The 27,056-nt window shown below is 47.1% G+C and overlaps 2 protein-coding genes across 3 annotated transcripts in view; one reads left to right on the top strand and one right to left on the bottom strand.

The window, feature by feature from the left end:
- The window catches only part of LOC144782115 (uncharacterized), a 60,796-nt gene extending 35,361 nt beyond the window's left edge, over positions 1 to 25,435 (bottom strand). Inside the window, exon 1 of one of the 2 annotated variants that reach the window (XM_078661287.1) lies at positions 24,832 to 25,435. In XM_078661287.1, coding sequence (XP_078517413.1) covers positions 24,832 to 24,920 — 89 coding nt within the window. In that variant the 5' untranslated portion in view covers positions 24,921 to 25,435. Of the gene's footprint in view, positions 1 to 11,186; positions 11,453 to 24,831 lie in introns of those variants that run through there. The other variant, XM_078661288.1, reaches the window with a different exon arrangement.
- A 139-nt stretch (positions 25,436 to 25,574) lies between these two features.
- On the top strand, positions 25,575 to 26,554 carry LOC144782116 (DNA-3-methyladenine glycosylase-like). Its single transcript, XM_078661289.1, has one exon. The coding sequence runs from the start codon at positions 25,575 to 25,577 to the stop codon at positions 26,409 to 26,411; it is 837 nt and encodes a 278-aa protein (XP_078517415.1). The 3' UTR covers positions 26,412 to 26,554.
- The last annotated feature ends 502 nt before the right edge of the window (positions 26,555 to 27,056 follow it).

Below are 27,056 nucleotides of genomic sequence, written 5' to 3'. Positions count from 1 at the left end.
GGCACAATTTGTGCTGCATCCCTTGGGGGATTCTCTTTAGTACCTCAGGCCCTAGGTACCAAGGGTACCATTTGACTAGGGACTTATAGACGGTGCTAAAGGTATTGCCAATTGGTAGAACAATTTAATTTTGGGACAGAGATCTGGCACTGGGGACCTGGTTAGCAGCAACCCAGTGCACTTCCAGTCGAAATCACATCATGTACCAGGAAAAAAGTGGGGGTAACCATGCCAGAAGAGGGTACTTTCCTTTACACAAAGCCAACAGCATGGCCTTTTGGAGAGAAGAACTACTGGATTTGCAACGCTTGTTACACAGATCATCGAGTCTGTGCTCAAACTGGTGGTGCAGAGCTTAGTCCGCTCACATCTGGGGATTCCATTAGTATCCCATGGCTAACTTTTCTTGAAATAAAACTTTGTCAGACACTTGCTACCTGATGCTAAAATAAACTGGCAGGCGAGTCTGCTCCTTACCTTTCTGCCGGACAACAGTGAAGCTCCTTGTATAAGTGCATAGGAAGAAATGACACAGTTTAGGTAAGTAGGCAAAGGTAAGCAAGAGTAGTTTTATTACGAAAAGATATTTTTGTGACGTTTACGTTGTACTGCGCTAGTACCTAGAAATTACAGTGGTAGTTACTGGGAAAAAAAATGTAAATAACTAAAAATAACTAAAAATATTCTTTAGTACAATATTTGTGAAATATAGTATAGTGAAATGTAATTTTTTTACAAAGTTAATATACTTTTACCTTTTTGTAAGTACCGCAGTACTTTCTATGCAATACCGCGGTCCCCTGTAAATTAAAATAAATACATACAGGAGTAAAAAAAATTGAAAATACATTGTAGTACACTATATTTGAGAAATATAGTGTAGTACATGGTATTTTTTATGTTTTTAAATATTTAATTAAAAACATTTTTTAAAGTACACCAGTACTCAAGGGAAGACCAAATGTTGGTAGAGGTGGATGATATTCCTATATTTTTTTTGGGGGGTTTAAATATTTTTATTAGCATTTAGTTACTGTGCAGGGTACATACACCGAGAAAGATCATTGAGTGTATACAGTACAGTTTCAGCTTGCCATACAGTTAATGGGTGCAGTAACATTAGGTGTGGGCATGAATTGCAACACATCAAACATCCTTGTTCCTAGGGGAGGCGTGCTAATACGGCACGTGAAAACATATGTTGTTGCCTGTATGACGTACCGTTGTTCTTGTGCTGACCTGCGTTGTCGGTGTTAGAGAACACTGCTTGTTGTGTTTTATTTTAATGGGGGAACATAACTCTTCAACATGGGTAACAAGAACTGGGATTCACTGTATAGGAGATATCGCATATTTGTGAGGGCCCGTGGGCCATCTAGTCGGTGTCAGACTCTAGGCTGCTTGACGCGGGGTGTCTGCATGGGATATGCTAGTTGTTATTCATGTTTAGGTTGGGGGCCGCGCCTTTCTAAATATGAATTGGGGGGGGTACTGTGCGCATTCCCCAACGCGCCTCCTCTGTGGGAGGCGGGGTGGTCTTTGAGGGTGGCTCAGCTGCTGCCTCCCGTTTGAATACATGGAGTTGTGTCGCCCATTGCATGGAAATGTGGTGTTTGCGAGTGCCTCAAATTTCTTCAGACCTAAGCACCTCCTCTTCTGAGGCTCCCCACTTGTTAACCGCTCCCATCAAAGCCGCAAGCGATGGCCCTCCTGGAGCTCTCCAATGCATTGTTATGCATCTCTTCGCTAATAGGATCACTAGGTAGACGAACCGTGCCTCCACTTTTTGGTGCTTTCGACGCCAGGCTATGGCCAGTGCACAGACCTCCCATGTGTTAAGATCTGTAAGCCCTGTTACCTCTAGTAGGGTGGCGTTTATCGAGGCCCAGTTTGTGCAAAGTGCCGGGCAATCCCAAAACATATGGAGGAAGGAAGCACCAGGTTCTGGGAATCTGGGGCAGGTGGAGTGTGCATTTGGGTAATAGCGTTGGAGCAGTTCGGGGGTTAGATATGGATGGTGCAGTATGTGATATTGTAGGTTTTTGAAGCAGTAGTTGCAGGACACTTTTTAGGGAACTCAAGTGCAGCTTCTCATTCTTTATTGTGGAGGGACCTTTGGAACTCTGCTTCCCATTTGGTAAGAGTGGTCGCACCCAGTGCCCGCACTGCTTTGTACAGCCATGTCACTAAAAGTCACCCAGGACCCATCTGCAGGATTGTATGTAAGACTGGGTGCGTGGCCGGTTCCGTGTCTATTGTGTGCCACATTCTGCTGCAATCTACCAGTAGCTGCCTATGTGTGAGATATTGTCCATTTGGGAGGTCTGTATCAGCAGCGAGTTCTGCAAACATCTGCAGTTGCCCATTAGCAAACAGGGCTCCCGCTTCTGTGATTGAGTGATCAGTCCACGTGCGTAATGCGCGCTCTGTGTAGTGGCTTCGGCCTTTGGGAAAGCCCACCAGTGGTTGTATTGGGGAATACATAGGAGCTGTGCGGCTCATTTTGTGTACGCGTTTCAGACATGCTCGTGCCACTGCTATCTGGAGTGGGCCATTTTGAATAAGCTCTGCACCCTGTAGCAGTATATGATGTATAGTTGGGACTGTAACACGTCCCGCAATTGTGTGAGTTTCTGTCATTGTGCTGCCTGCAGTCCACCGTGACACCCATTGCAGCTGAGCCGCCAGGAAGTATGCCTCGAAGGAGGGAGCACCCAGACCTCCCTGGTCAATAGGCAGCTGTAGTTTGGCAAGGGCTATTCGTCTATGTCCTGTTCCCCAGATGAGGGTAACAAAGAGGGCATCCAGTTCTCGGAAAAAGGGGTGGGGGGGACCACTGGGAGATTGGTAAAGTAATATAGCAGTCGTGGGACCAGTATCATCTTGGCCACTGCAATTTTCCCTATGGAAACCAGTGGGAGATCTTTCCAGAAATTCACAGAGGACTTGGCTAGAGCCTTACGATGGGTTCCCTCGTACATGTCCTGTGGCATGTGGTACAACCGTACTCCTAGGTATCAAACTACTTGGGCGCTCCATGGTATGTTGTGCTCACCCACCCATTTGCAGTTGCTGGGGGGTGGGGAGACCGCCTGAGAGTGGGTATATTGTGGACTTAGTCCACTTGACCCATAAACCTGCCACCATTTAGAAGTCTTGTAGGGTATCAAGTATAGGGGTGAGGTCTGATGTGATGTCACGGATGTAGATGAGTACATCATCTGCGTATAATGACACCTCATGGACCATGCCTGCAATTAGTATGCCCCATTTTTCTCCCTTCCTGCGTAGGCGGATCGCGAAGGGCTCCATTGCCATCACAAAGAGTAGGGGGAGAGCGGATAGCCCTGCCTTGTGCCCCCAAGTATTGGAAATGATGGCCACAAGTAGGGCCCTAGTTTCACTCTGGAAGTCGGTCTAGTGTATAAGAGCTTAGTCAATGCGAGCAGGTGAAGTCCCTCTCTCATCTGCTGTAGGACCCCGAAGGAGGTAGGGCTAACAGAGGGTGTCATAGGCCTTCTCCAGGACCAGGCATGGGATGCGCGGGAAATGATTGCGGACCCGATCCTGGACATGGAAAAGGCGTCTAATGCTGTAGGAGGTGTTCCTCCGCGTCACAAACCCACATTGGTCCGGGTGTATCAGTGTGGAGAGGACTGTGGAGTATCTATCCGCCAGTATATTCCCAAATAATTTGTAGTCTGCTGGTAACATGCCTATAGGTTGGTTTGATCCTACATGGTGAGGGTCCCTGTCCGGTTTAAGAAAGGAAATTATTACCGATTCACTCATGGAATGAGGTAGCTCTCCCACATCTCAAGCCAACTGGTATAGTTTTACCAGCGGAGGCACCCATTGTATAGAGAAGCTACGAAAAAACTCTAGGGGGAATCCGTCCAGGTCGGGTGCGTTGCATGTAGCCAGCGTCTGAAGTGCTTGCGTGACATACGTACGTCGATCAGTCCGCGTTATAAGGGGGTGGGGGGAGTATGCTTAAGAAACGGTAGAGTGGTTCCGAGTCTACTGTTGCGGGAGCAGCATATAGTTGTTTGTAGTGTTGCTGAAAGTTCTAGGATGGAAACTTGCGAATGTACCAGGGTACCAGCTACACTGCGTATCGCGGTGATCGGTGGGAGAGTAGTGTCTTGTTTCAAGCAAGCCAAGCAAGCAGCGCGCCTGCCTTGTTCCATTCCTTGTGTACCTTGTGTACCTTCGTTGCGTGTGCTCTAAAATTATACCTACGGATGTCTGCTAGCGCCTCTGCATATGCGGTTTTAGCGCCTGTTACTTGGGACGGTGTGGCTTCCCCTCTATCCGCTGCTTGCGTTAATGTGGCCAGTAAGTGCTCCTTTTCGACTACACTCCGCTCTAGGGTTTTGCGCCCCCCCTGAGATGTGTTGTATGCATGGGCCTCGGATTACCACTTTGAATGCATTCCATTGTGGGGATGGTCGCTTTGTGCGCATTCTCGTTGAAATAATTTCGTATATGTGTCGCTTGAGTTTGTCTAAATACTGGGTCATCTAGGCATTGTTTGGGCAGGCACCAAGTGGGGACCGGGGACCTGGGTGGCTGCCACGTCAAGTGGGTGTCATGGTTGAACAGGACCCTACCCAGATATTCGGTCTCCTGTATCTTGGGCAAAATGGGGAGGGAGCAGAGGAAACAGTCCAAGCGGACCCTAAGATTGTGCGGGATCGAGTGGAATGTATAGAGTCGAAGGTCCGGATATTGGAGCACCATGCATCAGTCAAAACCCAGTGTGTTGCGCATGCTGGGAAGCATTTGACATACGCTACTACAGGGGAGGCCGGCTGCTGCACATAGGATCTGTCTAGGAAGGTATTTTGCACGCACGTATAGTCCCCTCCCAATATCCATGGGGCCTGGGTATATGAGCTTAATGTGTGCAAGAGTGAGTCCCAAAGTTTTCCCTGGTCAGTGTTTGGCACATAGACACTTCACAGGAACACTGGTTGGCCATCCAAAATCAATGCAGGAGAACATAATGGCCATCTATGTCTATTATTCTGGATAGCTCCTCGAATGGAATCCCGGGGCGTTGCCATTTAAGGGTTCCCCGTGCATAGGCCGAATATGTGGTGCAGAATATCCCGCGCCAACGCAGTTTTTCTAATTCACTCGCTACCAAGTGGGTTTCTTGCAGCAGTGCGATCTGTGCATCCTACCACTTTATGTATGCATATACTGCATATCGTTTTGGTGCTGTGTGCATACCTCGCACATTCAGGGTGAGGATGGGGACACTTCCCTTATGTGCCATGTACTGGTGAGCGGGGGGTCCGGGGAAGGTAGTGTGACAAGGCGCAGTGCCGAACCGTGAACCACATCCCTAGCTTAGTCTGATCCTGCAGCCCAGGTATGGCTGTAGCACCTCACCTATGCGCATATGCGTGTACAGTGCAGTGAAGTATAACTTTGTGTGGGAGAACAACGGGTGGGGAACAATCCCAATACTGGGGACCTATCGCAACTGGTGATACGTCCAAACTCATTCTAGTGTACGAAGAGAACTATGAAGTATTAGGAGGGTGGCGGCACACAATTATTAGGTGGCTCTCGCTGGTGGCATTTGCAGGATCATTTTGCGCCTGGTGGGCTAAGAACAAACAAGCTATCACTATCGGAGTTGCTCGGTCGGCCACATACCTCGTATTACATAGTAGTGTGGCTTACAGGGTTGCCCTGTGCGCATGATCTGCTTGTTGTTGTTCATACCAGTGTATCAGCAGTTTATATTGTGGCTCAATGGTTAGAGCGGCAGACCCTGATGCAGAGGTCTGGCCCGGGACCAGGGTTCAATTCCCGCCTCGGTGGGTCTTGGGCTACATTTCCTCGGACCTGATAATTCTCGCCTCAGTGCCTATTCTAATCATGGGTCCCACTCTGCAACTCTGGGCAATAGCTTGCTTAATCTCCACAACGGCCCCAACAGCGCTGGGATGCCTGGCTTCACCTTGGGGGTGCCCAGGAGTGGACATTTCACAGGGAAAAGCCAGGAAGGGTTCCACAGCGGTATGCGTACAGCGCCAGGAAACCCCAGTTGGGGTATAAGTGCGCTTTACAAGTACAAATTCATTTCATTTCATAGTGTGACCAGTGGCGGGGTCACTGAGTCCACACGCAATATTGTCCCTTCACTGCCCTCCTACTCTCCTCATGAGAAGATGTGCGGACCTCTGGCTGAGTCTGTAGCGGGTGATGATGGTCGGAGCTCCACAGAGGCCTGCATGACCCTCCGATGTTTGGCTATGATTTGTTCCAAATCTGGGTATCCCATGGATTGGGCATTCATGTCAAGGATGGTTCTTCTGCTTTGTCGTTGCGGGCGACGTCTGTTGCAGCGCCTTGTGTTAGACGCCTGTCATTTTTTCTCGTTCGCGTGGAGGTGCATCTGACAGTGTTGATCCGCCCAGTCGTGGGCTTCCTCTGTGTCCGTGAAAAATATGGTGGACCCATTGTGCATAATTTTAAGCCGGGCTGGGAACAGTAAAGAGTATTGTATTCCCCCTAGTCATAGTCGGCATTTGACGTCAAGGAATGAAGATCTTTGGCGTTGCACCGTCCGGGAGTAGTCCGGGAAGAGAATTATTTGTTTGCTCTCGACCTGGATGGGGCTGTGTTGTCTGGCTTCTCTGAACAGCGTGTCGCGGTCTCTGAAATGCAGACATTTTGCCCTCATCAGACGGGGAGGGGCTCCCGGCAGGGGCCTTCGTGTCGGTACTCTGTGAGCCCTTTCGATGGAGGAAAATGCGGTATGATCTGTGACTGGCGTTAAGGACTTAGTCCATATTTCCATGTATGCGACGGAGTCCGTGCCTTCAACTCCCTCTGGGAAACGGATGTCACATCGCCTCGAGCGGCCTTCGAGGTCATCTATGCGTTCCTCCACGGTTGTTATGTGCCCTAGTAGGGTCTGCAGGGTCTCTTGGTGAGTTTTGATTGAGGGTTGCATGATAGCAATTACTTTCTCGCCATCTGACACTTTGTCCGCAAACTTGCGATGGTCATCCCGGAGCAGGGTGATGTCTGTGGTTATGGTGCCAAGCCTCTCCTCCATTGACACCCTTGAATGTGGGAAACATCGGTTACAACGCGGTGTTTACACCGCGTTGCCTTTACAACGATGCCATTACAACGCAAGTTGTTACTACGACTTGCGCTGGATGGCACTGTTGTATAAGGAATATTGAAATTTTATATTCCAACACCTTCCTCACTGTTACTTGGGCTGGTGTTAGAATATAAAATAATAATATTCCACAATCCAAGCACACCAACGCAAGTCGTTGTAACGACTTGCGTTGTAATGGCAGCGTTGTAAAGTACCGCGATCTAAAAGATCGCGTTGTACTAACGTACATCCCTTGAATGTTCGATGGCCGCCAGTACTTTATCCATCTTTTCAGAGAGGGTCAATTCTAGTGGGGTCGCCACGTCTTTTTGTGGTGGTCTAACGCCTGTAGAGGTGTCTTGTGTTGCCACAGACGTCGCCGGGCCTGCAGTGGTGCGTTGCTTACCCATGTTGTCTGGCTGAGTGTTGCTTGGTCGGTCGAAGAAGTCGTGCCCCCTCTCAGGAGGGGATGGTCGCTGTGTGGTAAGACTCTGATCCGCATGGTGTATTGCGTTCGTCTCCTGTGCGGTCACCGCCTCCCGCTGCTTTATCTGCGGCGGGTCCTCTTCACAGTCAAAGTGCAGTCCCAGAAGCACCTCTCGTCACCCCCGGAGGTAAGCGTCAGTCCCAGGAATCAGCGGTGCCCCGTGATGGCAGCTGTCAAAGTGCGTGGCATACCTGAACTCGGCCTCTCGGGGGACCTCTGTTGTTCACCGAGGCATTGGCATGGGTCTCTCCCGCTACGTGATGCTTCCCTGTGTCGCACGGGTGCCCGCTTGCCTGTGTTTACTGTCAGCTGATGTGGTGGGGGGGCGCACGACGGGATAGTGCCCACGGACCTCCGTGCGCTTCGTGTTGAATCTCTCCCCACACACTTCCACCCGGCGTTGGTAAGATGCAACTGGATCCTGTCTTGAACTGGGTGTTGTCCCTGAAAAGCCTCTCACCATCCACGGGGGCGCACAACAACCCCGAGATCACCCCCACCGCACGATGGCCACCATTTTGATTCCTGGGCACGGTGTGTAGGGACCGCCCTCAATGGTGCATCTTCGTCAAGGGGCCCCCGCAGTACACGGAGACGTCGGTGTGGGCGTGTGGGCCCAGGAGCACTTCTGTATTTTATGTCTCCGGTTGCGCTCCAGCTCTTGCTGTTTTTTTATGTGGGGGGAAGTTCGGAGCAACAAGCGGGAGCCAATATGCGTCCGCCACAGGCCTGGTCATTGTTCCTCGCTCCTCACCGGGGTACTCCTGTGATTCACTGGGGCAGTGGCATGGGTTTTTCCTGCTTTGTGGTGCTTCCCTGTGTTATGCGGGCACCTGCCCGCTTGTGCTTACTGTAACTTGATGTGGGGAGGGGGTGGCGCAACAGAAAAGCATCCGCGGACCTCCGTGTGCTACGTGTTGGTTCTTCCCTCGCACACTGTCACCCACTGTGGGCGGAGCTGCAGCTGGGACCTGTCATGATCTGGGTTTTGTCTCTGTGGCGCCTCTTGCCACCCACGGGGGTGTTAGACGGTCTCAGGATCACCACCACTGCTCGATGGCTGCCATTTTGACTCCAGGTGCACAATACTTCCCCAAAAATATCTCTTCGTCAAGGGGCCCCCGTCATCCACGGGGGCACCGACATGGGTTGTTTGTGCTACAGCGCGCTTCTGTATGTTATGCGGACGGTCGCGCTCCCGCACCCACTGCTCTCTGATGTGGGGGAGGGTCAGGGTTTCTAGCGGGCACCGGTGTCCGTCTGCTGAAGGTCGAGTTACGGTTCCCTGTTCCTCACCTTTCTCACAGCTGCAACGGTGACGTTTTTGCCCATGAGTGGTGTCGCAGCAGGGCCAGAGCCCGGTGAGGTGGCCCGCAGAGAAGGGCGTGAGCCCCGGAGTCCGGCGGTCGCCATTTTGGTTTTGGGTCCGCTCCTGCCCAGGACTCGTTTTCTCTGCTCTGCGCTGTGTTGGCCCGGTGAGGAGCCCAGTGCCGATCTCCTGTGGTGTTCCGATTGCTACAGGTTTTGTTTCAGCCGCCTGGGCGTGTCAGGCGAGATTCATGCCCGATGATGGAGCCTTAACCCAGCATGTCCGCCATCGCAGCATGCTTGGCCACGCCCCCAATGATATTCCTATACATAATCTGTCCTTTCAAACATTAAAAAAAGTTGAAAAATTGCTCGAATAACGGTTTGTCATATGTACCGGATATGCTCCAAGATCATAAAATAGAAATTTTAAAATTTGAGAAAACTTTGACTCCAGATTTACTTCACAAATAGTGAAGATAGGAATTTACCGAGCATAACGGGATTTAAGAATGCATCTAATTACTGCCACCCTACAACGGCCGTGCCTTCAGAGATGATTATCTTTGAGGAAAATATTCTCTGAGAAGCTGATTCTTTGTATCAGAGACACCATTTTGTACAACAATACCACTCAGGTGATGAACAATTAGCTTTACAGTCCTTGAGTACTAATACGAATATCTTGATCAAGCTGGTAGACAAAGGTGTTAGGCTGTGTCAAATATGACAATGAAGTTTTGAGACAACTTAAATAACAAAGATCATTGAAATACGATAACCAACGACCCTACAATAGAATTACGGTACCAAATTCTAGAAATACTAAGATAGCAGTGGATCATCAAAGAACCAGTAACAAAGAATCTGAATTTCTAAATAAAAAAAGAACCCCGCATCCCGGTATTCTGTGTGCAGCCTAAGATCCATAAGAACACATAAGATCCGCCGGGATGTCTAATCATTTCAGGATGAGGATGCGGTTCGATATTAGAAATATTGGCAAAATATATTGACTTTTTTCTAAAAACCCTTTGTAGGAGAAACTAAAGCATTTATCATAGATTCCATGGATTTTATTTTGAAATATGAAGCAAAAGATAGTGGGCCATATGTATCAAGCAAAACTTCGATCGCAAACGCTGAAATTCGCAGAATTTCAGCGTTTGTGATCACAATTTGGCTTAGTGGTATGTATTAAGGCAAAACTGCATCGCAAAATAAGGAATCGCAAAATTTGCGATTCCCTATTTTGCGATTGCATTTAAGGAATCGCAAGTTGTGATTCCTTAAATGCAATGTAAGAAGCACCAAAAAAGTGCAATTTGGCCTTAAGGAATCGCTAATTACCATCAACTTCAAGTTGGTGGAAATTTGCGATTTCTTTGAAAAATTCACTTTTTTGCATTCTTTAAAGTGCAATGTGGAGCACATACATGCTCTTGGGGCATGTATGTGCGCCACATGTGCACCCATGCTTATTTCAGGGGTGCAACAGGGTGTCCTTTTGACACCCTTGCACCCTTGAAATTGCATTCTCAATTTGCGATTCTCTAATTGAGAATCGCAAATTGAGAATGTCTTCCCTTTCATTCCTATGGGCCTCTAGGCCCATAGGAATGAATGGGAAGGTATTTCTTAATTGCGAATTGCAATTTGCGATTCACAATTAAGGAATATGTAGGATTCGCAAAATTATTTGTAAATCCTACATACATAGCGTTTTGCGATTGTCATAGCGATTCTCTAAAAATCGCTATTTGAGAATCGCAAAACCCAACATTGATACATACGGCCCATTGATCATAAAGAAATATTGGTATCATTGGACATTGAGTCCTTATACACTAATATTACGCAGGACGAAACTTTTGCAGTTATGAGACACATCCTGAATAAGAGAGCTCAGCCACATATGGTGCCCACTGATTTTTTTTTATTAGGTCTTGTGGCGTTGAAGAGCGCGTAAGCGCTGTCTCGCCAAAGATCTATTGTTGCTGGGTCTGCTTCCCAGGAGATAGCACCTGGCTGCGCGCATCTCCAAAAAGGCGACTGGCGCAGGCCACGCACGCGCGAACGCCCGCGCGCGCTGTGGCTGTCTCCTGGAAAGCTCCAGCGCATACACAGAGACCCAGTCCCCACTGTCTGCTCTCCCCTGTCGCAGCCATCGCTCTTCAACCCAACCACAAATCAGTGCTCCCCCTAGCCACACGCTTCCCCGGGCACAGCAGACTCGCTTGCGCCACTGCTTCTTACCTTCCCGTGAGAGCCTGACCCCGACGCAGTCCTCGGTCTCGAGTTCCTGAGCTCGACATCCGTCTTGCGGGATCACGGGCTGAAATCCTCCTCCACCGGACAGAAAGAATAGCGGGGCATCTGTAGGGTCCCTGTCCGGCGCTTGCAACCCACAGGGCGCACTCCTGGCCGCGGCCGCCATTTTTTCGGCCAAGGTTTATGTGCACTCTACTGGACCCGTCACGGAGCCGCGGGAGGGGGCGTGGTGTGTCGCGCGCGTGAGCTTCTACCGACACAGCTCACGTCGCGTGCCTCTTAGGTTTCGGTTTCGTTTATCTCTTTCCGTGTGCGCGAGGCAGAAACAGCCGAGGGAGGCAGGCAGGCGGGAGGGACGCTGTGAGTGAGTGCCCCTGCCCCAAATCACTAAAATCTACCCATGTCAAAAAAACAAAAAACTAGAGCGGTCGCTTTTGAAGCTGGGGAACAGAGTTAGAGTCTCGGCAGGAGGGTCAAGATCCTGTGAATCTGGGCAAATCACATAATCTCTCCATGCATAAAAATGAATCTGTCTGTGTGCACTGCAACTGGCTCATCATATAAAGCGCTCCGATACCATCAAGCCGAGTTTGCGTTATATTAAAGTGAAGAAAAAACACAGGAGACTGAGTTCAAACACATGCACTTGTATGGAGTGTGGGGGCAAAAGGACGGCCGTATGTGTTAGCATAACATGCTCTTGGCATTGCTGTGGGGAGGGGGAGGGGAAATGAGAGACACGGCCGGCAAGACAGGATGTGGCATAACGGCTAGAGCGGTCGCTTTTGAAGCTGAGGAACAGAGTTGGAGTCTCGGCGAGAGGGTCAAGATCCTGTGAATCTGGGCAAATCACTTAATCTCTCCATGCATAAAAATTAATCTGTCTGTGTGCACTGCAACTGGCTCATCATGTAAAGCGCTCCGATACCATCAAGCCGAGTTTGCGTTATATTAAAGTGAAAAAAAAACACAGGAGACTGAGTTCAAAAACAAGCACTTGTATGGAGTGTGGGGGCCAAAGGAAGTCCGTATGTGCTAGCATAACATGCTCTTGGCATTGCTAGGGGGAGGGGAAATGCGAGACACGGCCGGCAAGACAGGATGTGGCATAACGGCTAGAGCGGTCGCTTTTGAAGCTGAGGAACAGAGTTTGAGTCTCGGCGGGAGGGTCAAGATCCTGTGAATCTGGGCAAATCACTTAATCTCTCCATGCATAAAAATTAATCTGTCTGTGTGCACTGCAACTGGCTCATCATGTAAAGCGCTCCGATACCATCAAGTCGAGTTTGCTTTATATTAAAGTGAAGAAAAAACACAGGAGACTGAGTTCAAACACATGCACTTGTATGGAGTGTGGGGGCCAAAGGAAGTCCGTATGTGCTAGCATAACATGCTCTTGGCATTGCTAGGGGGAGGGGAAATGCGAGACACAGCCGCCAAGACAGGATGTGGCATAACGGCTAGAGCGGTCGCTTTTGAAGCTGAGGAACACAGTTTGAGTCTCGGCGGGAGGGTCAAGATCCTGTGAATCTGGGCAAATCACTTAATCTCTCCATGCATAAAAATTAATCTGTCTGTGTGCACTGCAACTGGCTCATCATGTAAAGCGCTCCGATACCATCAAGTCGAGTTTGCTTTATATTAAAGTGAAGAAAAAACACAGGAGACTGAGTTCAAACACATGCACTTGTATGGAGTGTGGGGGCAAAAGGACGGCCGTATGTGCTAGCATAACATGCTCTTGGCATTGCTGGGGGGAGGGGAAATGAGAGACACGGCCGGCAAGACAGGATGTGGCATAACGGCTAGAGCGGTCACTTTTGAAGCTGGGGAACAGAGTTTGAGTCTCGGCGGGAGGGTCAAGATCCTGTGAATCTGGGCAAATCACAGAAAGGGCGCCAATTAGGTGACCATGGAGGAGGGATAATAGGGTCGGATTGCAGGGTAAAGGAAGGATGAGAAGAGTTGGGGGAGGGGTCCGTCCAGGACAATGAATGCAGAGAGATACGCATATGGGTGCGGGCAATGGAGGGACTTTTTGTTACCATTCCAGAATTTGTTTATTTATGCGTTTTGATATAGTGCGGACTTTACCAAAAGGTGTCATGCCTCCAAAAGAAAGGGAACGGAAGTCCCACTCCATCCATCCCCCCCCACTCCATCCATCCATCCCCCCACTCCATCCATGCATCCCCCCACTCCATCCATCCATCCCCCCCACTCCATCCATCCATCCCCTCCACTCCATCCATCCATCCCCTCCACTCCATCCATCCATCCATCCATCCATCCCCCACTCCATCGCTATCATCTTGCAAATCATCTTTATACACCAATACAGACTTTGCTAAAAATGTAATGCAACACATTGTCATATACAATGCCAATAACTCAAACTTTAATGCTGCGAGACCTATTGCATTGCAAATGCTTGTTAGAACTGGCTATCCTATGCCTGAAGAAAAATTTCTTTAAAAATGAACTCTTTCTGCAGGTAAAGAGAGTAACTATGGGTTGTGCCTTGGCACCCAAAATAGTGAATATTTTCATGTCTTATTTGGAAGATATATGGATTTATGTAGATGACAATATATGTACAAAAACCAAATTGGTACATGGCATTGATATATTAATTACATTTTTTCTCATATGGCGAGGCTCTGACACCACTTTGATTGGATTGCATGAATGGCTAAATGCTAGATCATCAGACCTACACTTCATGGAGTCATCAAGTAGAAAAAGACTCATTTATTTAGATCTTTGGATTACAGTAGATGAATACAGGTTAATTGTAAAATCTGTTCACCAAACCGACTGATAGGAATACACTGCTTCACTTTGACAGAAGCCATTCTAGATACCTTAAAGAAGATCCGCCTTACATGAGAATTTGTAGGAACTGTTCCCGTAGGAAAGGACTATTTCGCTAATAGAGGTGCTTTGTAAGGAGCTCATGAATAGAGGGTACCTCAAAAAATAGTCAGGAATGCTCTGAAGGGGCATGGTTTACCCCCTGGGAAAGCTTGTTGTCCCCCAAAGAGAAACGACTACCCCTTTAATGTGTTTTAAGACCTTTTTATCCACTGCAAATAAAATCTAAAAATAATAAGAACCAATTGGGAAATATGGAGTCCTCTTACCATTCCAAAGCCTCTGTTTTACTTTAAAAGGGGAACAACTTTGTAGCAGCACCTGGTTAAATCAGCCAGAAAAAAGGAAGCTAAAGACTTATCGCAATGTTAGGATTACCATCAATAACGGCATTTTAGTGTGGGAACTGTATGGCTTGCAACTTCATAACCAATACTAAAGAAATGGCAGTTAACGGACACACCTTATACCAACAAATATTCTCTAACTGCAACACCAAAAATGTGGTTTATTGTATCTTTTGTCCATGTTACAAACCATACATTGGCTAGACTAGACAGCCAGTCAAGAACTGGATATTACAACACAGGTCACGTATTAGACGCAAACACCGGGGGCCCCACTGGTGCAACACTTTGAATCTATGGCACACACAGAAAACAATATCAAATGGACAGTTTTATTTGTGGAGTTCAAGAACACATGTTTCCATTTTGTCACAGATAGAAGTTAGGTTTAATTCTAGGGACGCTTGATAGTTTTTGTACGGAACTAAGCGGCCAGTAGATATACTTGGAAAGACGCTGAGCCTCAAAACTGCCTGCACTCCTACACGGTCTCCTTTCGAAATCGAATTTGATTCAATGTAACTTGCACGGCATTTCTTCATATTATTGTAATTGGATGCCACGGTGACACATTGGCCAGTCACCCAATTTTCAATTTCTGTTCGAATTATTGTTTACCTTCTGAGGTGTTCTAACATACTACTTTCTGACCCTTAGTAACAAGTGTTTACAATTTTTTTGCGCTGCAGATATTAAAGTAAAATAGTCTTCTTGAGATTTTAGCTTGGCGTGGAGAGCTGATGCTAGAGATTGTGAAGGCCTATATCCCAAAGGGAAGATTATTAACAGCCAAGAGCCACTCCGGGTAACTAGTCTAAGGTTCAATTCAAGGGGCATGTGTATTTAATCCTCGGAGGAGCACGTGGTTGCTTGCTTACTTTTAGTAACAAGTGGTCGTACACTTGAAATTTACATATAATGTTCTACATCACCTTTGAAAACTTAAGAGTTTGATACATTGTTTGCACGACATCTCTGACTTAACCACAGTCTTCAATATCTTTACATTGGTTCTAGTGGTTGGGTTGGCTCTGCTGAAATTTGTTTAAGGCAGGGATTTCATGACGTGCTGTCTATATGATGTATTTGTTTTGTCATACATAATGCACAGGTGTAAGCATATGTGTATATAAATGTATATACACATTTCAAGAAGTTGAGGATATGACCAACAATGATTTATTCTAAAAGCGGTTTCACAATCCCTTGTACAGTCCAGGAGAGGCCGAGATCAAGGGGCCGAAACACATTGACTACATAAAGGGAGGGATCCACGGAGATAATTGAAAAAGGACAATTAATTCAAAGACCTGTTAGCCTAATGACATTGGATGTTTAGTATGCGAATATTAGGCAACAGCTATACTGAACTGAAAGAGGACTATCTCGTGACGGATTTGGCGAAAAATATGCTTTGGGCTGTCTGTTTAGTGAGATAATTATGAGGACAGTATGACTGCGGTTTTATGGATGAATTTGTAGCTTGATTTGAAGAAGTATGTACAAATAAATCATTCATATATGGCAACACAGATGGAGGTGTCTGGAAAAAGAGTATATTTGACAAAGTTAATGACAAATTACGGTAATGTCCAATAATAATTTATGTATTATTGTAGGCTAAAGGGTTTAGATTTATCCCACCAGAGTTGCAGTTGTTGACAATCATTTTTATTTGTAAAGGCAGTCATTAGCCATTCATATACTGCTTTGACATCGGCAGGTACTGCGGAATACAATGAAAATACTGCATTATACCGTAGAATAATACATCACTAAGTTTAAATGCCTTATAATTTTAAAACTATATCTACTACCAAAAGGGATCATCAACAGACCACAAGCGATATTTCTGCCACTGTTCATCAAAATCCGTTTAGCCATTTTACTGTATGGCAGAGTATAAAGTCTATGTAAAATGCACTGGTGAAAAAATGCATCTTGAGACCCGCTCTTTTTCTTTGCACCCCCTTAACGAATCACTGCAATACTTTGCATCATCTGTTAATGTAGAAAAAGCAATAGGTCTGTTAAGTTTTGAGAAGATTTGTCAAATGGTGGCAAAGTTATTAGCAAGCAAAAATACTAGGACTGCCCATCTCTAAGAATCCTAACTATAACTAATATATGTGTGGCAGTCGCCACTGTGTATGTATAGTTAGGATCTAGTTACCATAGGAAGAACATTTTTTGGTTTAATAATAACATTAGCGCCATTTGATGAATCTTCATTAAACTTTCCACACCAAAAAATTCCTCCATCTCAGCTCCTTCCTTGAAAGTTTTAGGGTGATCCCTCAAGCCGGGGCTGGGGTAAAAAAGGGTGTCCCAAAACACAATTTTGGTTTACTAACAACTTTGGTGTCGTTTGATGAATCTTCACAAAACTTTTGAATTTTTTTTTTAAAAACATCCATCTCAGCTCCTTCCTTGAAAGTTTCAGGGTGAACCTTCAAGCCATTGGCTGATGCCAAACACAATTTTCCTGTGAATTTGACAAAAAGCATGCTTTTTCTTGGTGTAAATCCATTAGTAGTGTTTAAGAAATAAAGGTTCAAAATATATATATAACTGGGCAATTGGGTTCTTCTGCGTGAGACCCACTGACACGCAACTTCAAATAAAAGTGTGATTTGATTGGCCGAGGGGGCTTTTTTCCTGTCTGCCGTCTCACTTGGGGGAGTGGGAGGCTCCCCCAAGTCACAAGGGAGCTCACTGTGATTGGCTGGCTGCAATGTGAGGAGAAATGTTGCAGCTACAATTTCAGGACATGGGAACTCTGTTCCAGATACACCCCCACGTTTATTTTAAAAACTTTTTGGGGGTTGCTGCAATCTCGCAGGACACTTGCTTGAGCCAGCAGGGCTCCCCTTTTCATGCACGAGTCTCACAGGAGCAAAGAAAGCTTGCTGACTCCAGCAAGTGTCCCGAGGGGATTGCAGCAACCAATATAAACAAGCATTTGCAATGCAATAGGTCTCGCATTCACGCGAATTTGAGCTATTGGTATTGTAAATGACAATGCCTTTTATTTAAATTTTAAAAAATAAAGCCTAAATAAAAGCATTGCCATTTACAATGCCAATAGCTCAAACTCGATTAAATGCGAGACCTATTACATTGAAAATGCTTGTTCTTTCAAGTAGGCATGCTGGACATGGAACAGCAGGTGTCCTGGTTTTATACAACTTATTTATTCTAGCCCTCTACTGGACCACCGAGGTAAACCCACTAACAACCACACGCCTGCCTCGCGCCTCTCAACTCATCATAAAGACACAAATTCTATGGGTCAATCATCAAGGAACCACACTCCCCACCCAACCACCGGCACCACGGAGAGTCAGAGAGCGAGAGGGAGCGCTGTGACTGGGCAGTACGAGAGATGGCTGAGGGGAACCACTTTTTGTGCTGCACTTGTACTGTGGTGAGATGCCTGCTGTCACATCCATCACTGCCCGTGGGCACTGAAGGGTTAACCCTGTCGCAGGGCTGCTCGTCTTTTCACCTTTGTTGCATGGTGAACTGATTCAGTCGCCTTGGAGTCTCTAGAGCTTGTTTTTGCGCTGGGGTGTCTCCAGGGCTTTACTTGGCATGAAAAAACTGGGGGGTGGGTGGCGGGGAGGTCTCTAAGGTGTGTGGCCAATGTAATTAGGTGCGGGGCTTAAAAACACATAAGCTAAAAATATGGTTAGCATAGTGTGCCGCTCGACTTGTATTTTGCTGTGTGTGCCCCTGAGGCACACTCTCACACCCCCCGAGGCACACTCTCACCCTCAAAGGCACACTCTCACCCCCCATGGTGCACCCCCACACCCTGCTGAGGTACACTCTAGCACCTCCCTGAGGCAACCTCCTGAGGGACACTATCGCACTTCCGAGTCGCACTCTTGTAAATCCGTGAGGCGCACTCTTGCACCCCCTGAGACACATGCTCGCAGCCCCTTCCCCTCCCCCCGCATGCTCTCGCACCCCCTGAGGCACACAATCGCACCCCCTGAGGCACACACTTGCATCCCCTGAGGCACACACTTTGCGGAAGTCCAATATAGCTGTAGAATTATTAATCATTTTTTTTGTAATCTGACCCGTCTTCGACTCACACTAACGGTGCCCCCACTATGCTCAGGATCAAAGTCCCCATACTTTCTTATACATCCGAGCCACTGTATATACTCAATTGTAACATGCATAAATGTGTGGCGCTCTGAGCAACTCGGAGGCCTTGTTCACGGCCTATACAGTTTTCTGAATAAATACTTTTTCAGCCGGGTAAAATATGCTCTTAAAGCCACTGACCGCGGATTGAGCTGAACGTCCCCAGGATAGGTCCTGTAAATCACAGGCTCAGAGTCTGGGCCTGCTCGGGTGGCTAATGCACCTGCAGGCGAGAGGGCCACATGGCCCGCAGATCACAGGTTCCCGTGCTTGAGTTTTTGCTCAATGAATCGATGCGGCCACTGCTGGGTTTGTTTGGGTAACCTGTGGGTCACAGGTTTGAATGCCGACACAATGCAGACTAGCGGGGGTGGGAAAACCCTCAACCCCCCCCCCCCACACGCAAACACACTTCATCAGTGGCCTCAAAACAAGCAGCTGGGGCAGGCTGGGGTGTGGTTGGGGAAAAGGGGGCAGGGAAGCACTTTACATCTGCTCTTCGCTCTTTGAGGTCAATGCTGGGTCCCTAGCCCCCCTCCCCCTCCTGCATGGGGGCTCCTCTTGAGAAGAAGTGGGTGGAGGCAGACAACGCGAGGAGGAGTGCAGAGAAGGGGGGTGGGCAGCAGGGGGGAGTTACATTGGAAAGACTCAGTAGGTGAATCAGCGGGGGCAGATGGGGGACCGATGTGGTCAAAGTGTGAAAGTGAGGGCGTAGGGCCGACTTGGGGTGGGGAAATTAAATAAATAATGAATCGCCTCTTTAAAAGTAAGTTCTGACCCATGTATACCAAACAGACCTGGACATAAAATAAAAATCTGGGTGAGTCCGAGGAAGGCAATTCCCAACTTAGGAATGCTTGTACTGGCAGTCAGTGAAGCGGAGCGAGATGGACCCATGTGTGGTCACATTGTGTCAGGTCTAAAACAGATAGCTGTAAAACTTTCCTACGCCCCCGCGTATGTGTACTTGCCGTTTCGACAACTGTATCAGGCAGCGCCCCCCACCCCTCACCTCCCTTTGTCAACTTGCCACCGCTGCTCAGCGTGTATCACTTACTCATCGCCGCTGCCGCCGTCTTCCGCGTCACCGGGCCCGTCTTGTTCCAGAACTCGGATCCCCAAGGAGTGAACGGCTCTCATCAGAATAGCCCCCATCGCCTCCACGATCACCCGGCACCGGCTCAGCAGCGCGATGTTGACCTGGAAGGAAGGGTTTTCCGTGGTCGCCCCGATCAGAGTTACCGTGCCGCACTCCATATGTGGAAGGAAGGTGTCCTGAGGATGGGAGGGAGAGATAACCACATCCACGTTGAGGACGGCCCTGAGCATCGCTTACAACGAAACCGAAACTTAAGAAACCGACACTTAAGGAGATCACGCGCGCGCTGGGGAGAGGAGGTGCCGCAGCTGCCGTGCGCGCTGGGGAGAGGAGGCTCGCGTGCCTCAGTCGGCCAGCACTCCGAGCACCCTGGCTGGCTCTGGGATCCAAGGGTCAGCAGACGAGGAGGTGAAAGGATGCCAACACAGTAATTAAAGTCATGCTCCAGCTACGAAGCGGCCGGGGAGGCGGTCTCAGTGGTGCGACGAAAATGACATTGTTCTGGAGGGTGCGCTCGTATGTGTGCGGCGGCGGCGGCGGCGGGGCGGGTGTCTCTGTATGTGTGCGCGACGGCGGCGGGGGGGGGTGAGGGGTTCTACATGTGTGTGTGTGTCTCTGCTTACAAGGAGCCATGGGAGACAGGAAGCGCGCGCGACCTGATCCCAGTTCGCAAGGTTGCGCGTGCACCTCACTTGTCTCCTGTCTCCCTTGACTCCTTGAAAGCAGAAACGATTGCAAAAGTGTCTCGCTGCGACGGATCGTTTTCGCGATCCGGTTCGCAGGTGCGAGAACTAAAAAGCGAGTGTAACTATAACTCACACCCTCACCATGCACTGCTTATGACCTTACATATTGCATCACTCATATTACATCACTCATGACATATTCTATCACATTATTGATAACATAAATACGACTTCTGGAAGGGCAACATTGCCGACAACGCTGTGCATGGCGGGGGCGTGAGTTATAGTTACTTTGAATAAATATAACTGGTGAATGTCAGTGTATTTTTTAGTTTAAAGGGTTACATTTAAACAGACATTTTCACATAACTATAACATCACTAACCTTTTTTAGGGCTTGCCTACGCAGCGCGCATGCGCTGCTTAGGAGGAGACCTCTTGAAATGGATTTGGTTTTGCGCCCAAAAACATGCACGCATTGCATTGCTTTCAAAGGCAACGTGTGCACGTTTGGCGATTCCCTTACGGGAGCGAGCTTTGAAACCATCTGTTTGTAATTAACTTGCAAACAGATGGTTCCCTCTGCTCGCTCCTGCAAGGGAAACAGGCACAGGCCCTCTCCTCTCTCCCCTCCCCCTGCTTCCTCCTCCTCTCCCCGTCAAACTTGTTTCTTCTGTGAACATATGATGTCTTGCCCGGTAAGAAGATATTTTAAGTTTATTTCTTTTTATTTTCATTGGGGTTCTGTTCTAGCGACTTCCTTGTACATTTGTAGGCATGGTCTTCACAATCCCCTGGGCGGATTGGACTATGTGTGCCGATTGATGATTTGCGTGGCAGTCATTAGGTTTGCATTGCCTTCTCTGTCCCTCTGTGATGTGGGGTATGCGTGGTAGTATATTTCCCTGGTTATGCATTTCAGGCACCTTTATCCCATCTTGGCATGGCAGTATTGCGTCTTCTCGCGAGATCGCTTTGCCATAATATATGGGAGTACTGCAGGGACACACTCACTTCGGGAATCCTTTTGCAATGGAACCTGCTTCGGCAGAGGCAGGAGGGGTGGCGGGAGAGGCGAATCTTGGTTTTGAGCCCCCTTACATCCCTCATCCGAAGACATTTTTTTCTGCAGTACCAACGTATAGAACCAGAGTCCCTTCCATTACATGGTGCAGGATAGAGGGTTTTTCCCCAGTAGTGCAACGATTTTGAGAAACAATCCTTCCCTTGGTTTTTAATGAAGAGGTATCCTACTGAAGCATTTTTGTAGGAATTTTAATCATCTGTCAAGTTGGAGAACCTGATGACTGGGATGGCTACCCAGGGTACAATAGTTTCTGAAGACATATCACCCACAGATCCGGTGCGTAAAAGAAATAAAATGGCGTACGTTGCATCTAATTTTGCAGTTAATGCCAATGCGTATACTACGTACCTGGTGCAGTCCCTGTTAAAAGACTAAGTCGCTCGCCAACCAGTTGAACGAGGGAGCAAATTGTTCTGCAGTGCTGTCTTTAATGGAGAAACACGTTTGATTTATTTTGATAATCTTTGCGCGGCAGCGTGCTTCTATTGCAGCACAGCGCCAAATTTGGATGCAGTCATGAAAAACTGATGCTTCACAAAAAGCAATCTTGATTAAGATCCCTTCCACGGGGGAGAAGGTCTTTGGACAGCAGCTGGAGGAAACTGTTAAAAAAAATATTTGAAAAAAAAAAAAAGAAGTTACTGGCTCCAGTTCGTTCTATCACAAGAGGTAGAGGATTTTCACATTAAAGGGCAAGGCAAGGGAAGATCATTTTGGGGTGGTCAGCCCTTTCGAGGCAGGGGCTGTGGCCAGGGCTCCCTGTCTGTTGAGAAATCCCAGTTCCAGTCCCTTCCACTTCCAGTAATTCCACTCTGTTTCCTCTCAAAGTGTGACTATCCAGAAGTGGCACTAGTGGAGGGAGACTTCAGCAGTTTAAAGGTGTATGCATTGCCTCCGACACACACGCCTGAGCATTAGAAGTCATTTCAGGAGGTTATCTTGAGCCTTTCCAAAGTCAGCCTCCACAGCACTTCTGTCAAACTCAAGTTCCTCAGTCGGTACTTCACTAGCAGACTTTGTTTTACAGCATCCACCAACTACTCTAGAAGGCCCCAATCAGATTGGTTCCTCAGCACCAATGCTAGTATTCCATAATCTTTTTAGTACAGAAAGCTTCAGGCGACTTTTGTCCTGAATTGGATTTGAAAAGGGTCAACAAATTAATTCCCCATCGAATCTTCAAGATGGTGACTTTACAAACAGTTTTGCCTCTCCAGCATCAAGGGGACTTTCTGTGCTCCATCGACCTCAGGGATGCCTATCTCTACATGCCAGTACATCCACATTCCCAAAAAGCATTGGCATAGCCAATAGGTCTCGCCTTTGGTGGGACCTTATGAGTGTTTAGCCATGCAACAGTTGATGTTGTTGCACCAAGGATATTGTGCTGCATAACTAAATACTTATACGGTCCCAAAAGCGAGACCTATAGGCTATGCCAGTGCTTGTTTAATATATCACTAACCTTTTTCTAATATATATATATATATATATATATATATATATATATATATATATATATAATTTTATTTTTTCGCAAGAAGAATCACAGGTAAAGATGATTCTTCAGCCACACTGATCAGCGGTAAAGGCGTTCATTCCGCAGACAGAAAACGCGTTTCGACCAAAGCCGTGATCTTGATCACATGACCCCGACAGGGGCCATGGGGCTCTTAAAGGTATTACAATCAGCATCAGGCACAACACAACAATTAGTGAACATAAACAAAGTGTGGTACTATACATCAACAAAACAACAATTCTTGGAGTGCATATGATTATCAAAATAACATTAATTGTGATTTTTAGACATCCAACGTTCTAGTTGGCACATTAACATTTTATCTGGTAATCATACACGGAGTCAGTGTCATGACCAATACAGTGTTTCCAATAAAGTTACATTCAATTGAAGAAAAACTTTACAGATCGGTTCATCAAAGGACAAAGTGACAGTGTGGTTAATTACATCGATGTCAATGCATTAAATTGGGTATAATACCTCAAGTATATGAATGTGCAACAATAATAGTAGTTTGATGTTTTCCATGTATATAATTCAATCAGGTTCCATCCCAGAGTTAAAGGATGGTAAAACGACACAATTAGGGTATAGTACCCGCAATTTTCCAACAACCTACTTTGTTGTAACCCAAGATAAATGCATCGGCAGTCATAGTACAGTTTTCATCTAACTATAACATCACTAACCTTTTTATTAATATATATATATATATATATATATATATATATATATATATATATATATATATTTATAGAGACTGCAAGTTGGCAGTGAGCAACGGAGGATGAGTGCAGGGAGCAATGGACAACCTTGATTCTGGGGGTTTTTGGGTAGGGAGAATTACAAAAAAAATCTAAACAATTTAAAAGGTCAAGGAAGGAGCACCAGGGAACATGTGGGTTGGGGTCAGGTGTGGAACAAAACCCATTCCACAACGGAGACAGCAAGTGGTGGAGGAGAGAGCAATATGGAGAGCACAGGGGTATTTGGTGGAGAAGAAAACACTTGTATCCCCATGGAGTGCTTAAAGAAACTAAAATATATGAGTAGTGGAAGGATACAAGCCAATCTAAAGATGGTAAATAAGCTGTGCTCTGGGGAAGGAACAAAACACAAGAAGAGAGGAATAGAAGAAATCGAATAAGAAGCAAGCACACTAAAAGTGATACCAAAATCCTACCAATGAGAGAGCTCCAAGTCTACTATAAAAGTTTTTAGTAAGGTCCGCAAGAGGTATTTTCCAAACAGACATCTCAAAGCTGTCCTTAGGCAATTATAAGCACGCATTTCGCATACATTGAAAACAAGTGTCTTATTCTGGAAAGCAATACAGTTTATTACACAGTGTACACTAATAATAAACTCTTTTCAGATGAGGGCATTCTACGTACACACATAAGCATGAAAACAAATGTCTTATTCTGAAAAGCCATACAGTTTATTACACATGGTGCACTAATAATAAACTCCTTTCAGATGCAGGGTATTCTATGTACACACATAGCATGTAACTTGTGGGGTACAACCACGAAGGTTACAGTGTGCACACATAAATCCTTTATTAAAAATAACGTAAACAATGATGTGGACAGTGACAACACGTATAAACTAATCTGCGATCACTATCTCTACATTAACAACAAACCACCACCCCCTTATGAAAAGGCAAATTTCCTCCGGTACATCAGGAGTAGTGAGAGCAAATGACAAAATCCCTATACGCGGTCTTGAACTGTTCTTAGGAATTCCGTTTGCTTTTGCACTATTCTTGCTTCCCTCAACTAACTCATTCTGGATGACGCAGGCTAATAGAGAGACGTAACGCCAAATGACGCTAAACGTGTTGGAACTTACCTATGAAAGGTGATGGGCCTCCCCTGTGCATCCAGACATCTAGATTTACAGCGATTTCTACAATTTACAGCCACGCAATATTGTGGCATTTTAAATCGTTGCTAACCCCGCAACAGGGGGCATATACTGCGTAGAAACAACTCGATAGGTCAGTACAGTCACTGCACTAACCTAAGATGGCTACTCCGTTCGGCCACTATCTTCCTTTGTCATCTCTATGATAGCCACCATGAAAAGAGAAGACACACTACTTTCACCCCGTTCCAATATGGCTACTATCTTGGACGAAAGAATTTGGAAACTTCAGTGCATAAATATTCATTCGAATTTTTCACGGTAAACTATGTCATCGAGGCACCTTTTAAAGGGATTTACTAGTTAGCCTGTTGCTCTGAAGATTGACCAGTTCTGCGTATTTAATCAGAGAAAGCTCCAAGTTCAGCCGTCATTAAGCGGTCTGCCGTATACAATTTCGTAACTGACTAGACGCTTGATTGATGCAACAGTTGGTTGGGGTTCATATTGGGTGCGGGTTTTCCCCGTGTTGCGTGTTCCAAGGTTGAAAGGGGTGAGGCCCACGTCATATTCGCAGCTGTTGCACCGTCTTCACTACCAGTTATTTTAGTTAGGTCTTTGTTAGGAGTTACATTTATTTAACAAATGTCAGCTCCTGGAACAGATTATCCGGATAGTCTTTCTTCTAGCTCTATGAATACAGGGCCTCAGAGACGTTCTTTTACAAGATGGCCGCGCCCCTCTCTGCTTGTCAGAAGTTAACAGCGAGAAGGGGAAGATGTGCTGCGCGTACGGAAACTGCGCCTGTTGCTTTTACCGAACCAGGAAAAAAGTCGCATGTCCCGGCTTCGAATACCGTTTGCTTGTCGACTCAGAACAGGGATACTGTCAGCCCACCTGTTCCCAGGCCAGTCATCAAGACTTCGCGACTCGGACCCGAGTTCTTTGATCGTCCGTGCGTCGACCTGGCTCGAGCCCTGTTGGGGCAGGTGTTGACGCGAAGGCTGCCTGGTGGGGATGAGCTGCGCGGCCGCATCGTGGAGACAGAAGCCTATCTAGGCGGGGATGACAAGGCCTCGCACTCCGCGGGTGGACGGCGTACGGGCAGGAACGTGGCCATGTTCATGGCACCGGGGACCATGTACGTTTACCAGATTTATGGCATGTACTACTGCTTGAACGTGTCAAGCCAGGGCGACGGGGCAGCCGTGCTGCTGCGGGCGCTTGAGCCGCTGCAGGGCCTGGACTACATGCGGGAAGCTCGGGCTGCACGCCGCAAAAAGGAGGCTTGCAAGCCTATTCGGGACTGGGAGCTTTGCAACGGACCTTCAAAGATCTGTCAAGCGTTAGCCCTAGACAAGAGCTTCGATCGCAGGGACCTGACCAGTGATCCAGACGCCTGGGTGGAATCTGATCAGGACCCTCAGGCGGCTATAGTGAGCGCGCCCCGTATCGGGATCGGCAGCTCGGCTGGAGAGTGGGCGACCAAAGCCTTACGTTTCTATCTACTGGGCAATCGCAGCGTGAGTGTACGGAACAAGAGCGCCGAGCAGGAGAGCAGCTAGGGATCGGCGCGCCTACAGGGAGGATGAGCATCTTAAAACGTACTGTAAACAGTGGAAATAATTCAGAATATTGACCAAGGGAAATCTTATGGAAATACCGTGTATAGCTTTATTGCGTTACATCGTCGTTTTTGGAAAAAAAATATTAACATTTTTTTTTGTATTGCACTCGACAACCCAGCCTTTGGGTTCCTGGCTTTAAAATAAATTGGCCTAGCATTTACCACTGCCTATCGAGCGTTAGGAACACGCCTAGGCCTCTTCCAACGTGTCCTAAGCTTAAGGCGACAGATGGTGTACAAAGTTACCCTAAAAATAAATCTACCAGGCTTTCACAAAATGTACTGGTCACAAGGTTTCCGGCCATGTATTCTTAAGAGATCTGCTAGACCGGTACTGCTCCTTGCGGAGAGCTGTATAAGAGCAAAATGTGTCCTTGATAATCGGGTTTATTTTATGCCCCCCTGCAAGGGATAAGTAATTATGTACCCTGCTGTTTACCGACTGCAGTGATCTACGGGATAGTTGACTTTAAAATGCAGCACACAGAACGTCTTTCAGTCAACTGTCCTGGTTGCAACTTTGAATCTCAACTATCTACATATACAAGTAGGCATGGGACCCCGCCACATAAAAATGTGGAGT

Source organism: Lissotriton helveticus, chromosome 9 (assembly GCF_964261635.1).
Source record: "Lissotriton helveticus chromosome 9, aLisHel1.1, whole genome shotgun sequence".
Taxonomy (NCBI): Eukaryota; Metazoa; Chordata; class Amphibia; order Caudata; family Salamandridae; genus Lissotriton; species Lissotriton helveticus.
Note: the sequence above shows the minus strand (reverse complement) of the source record. Positions and strands in the feature narration are given on the sequence as shown.

Bases quoted from the DNA above. Each gene is read 5' to 3' on its own strand.
- LOC144782116 (XM_078661289.1), top strand. From the start codon at position 25,575: ATGGCCGCGCCCCTCTCTGCTTGTCAGAAGTTAACAGCGAGAAGGGGA.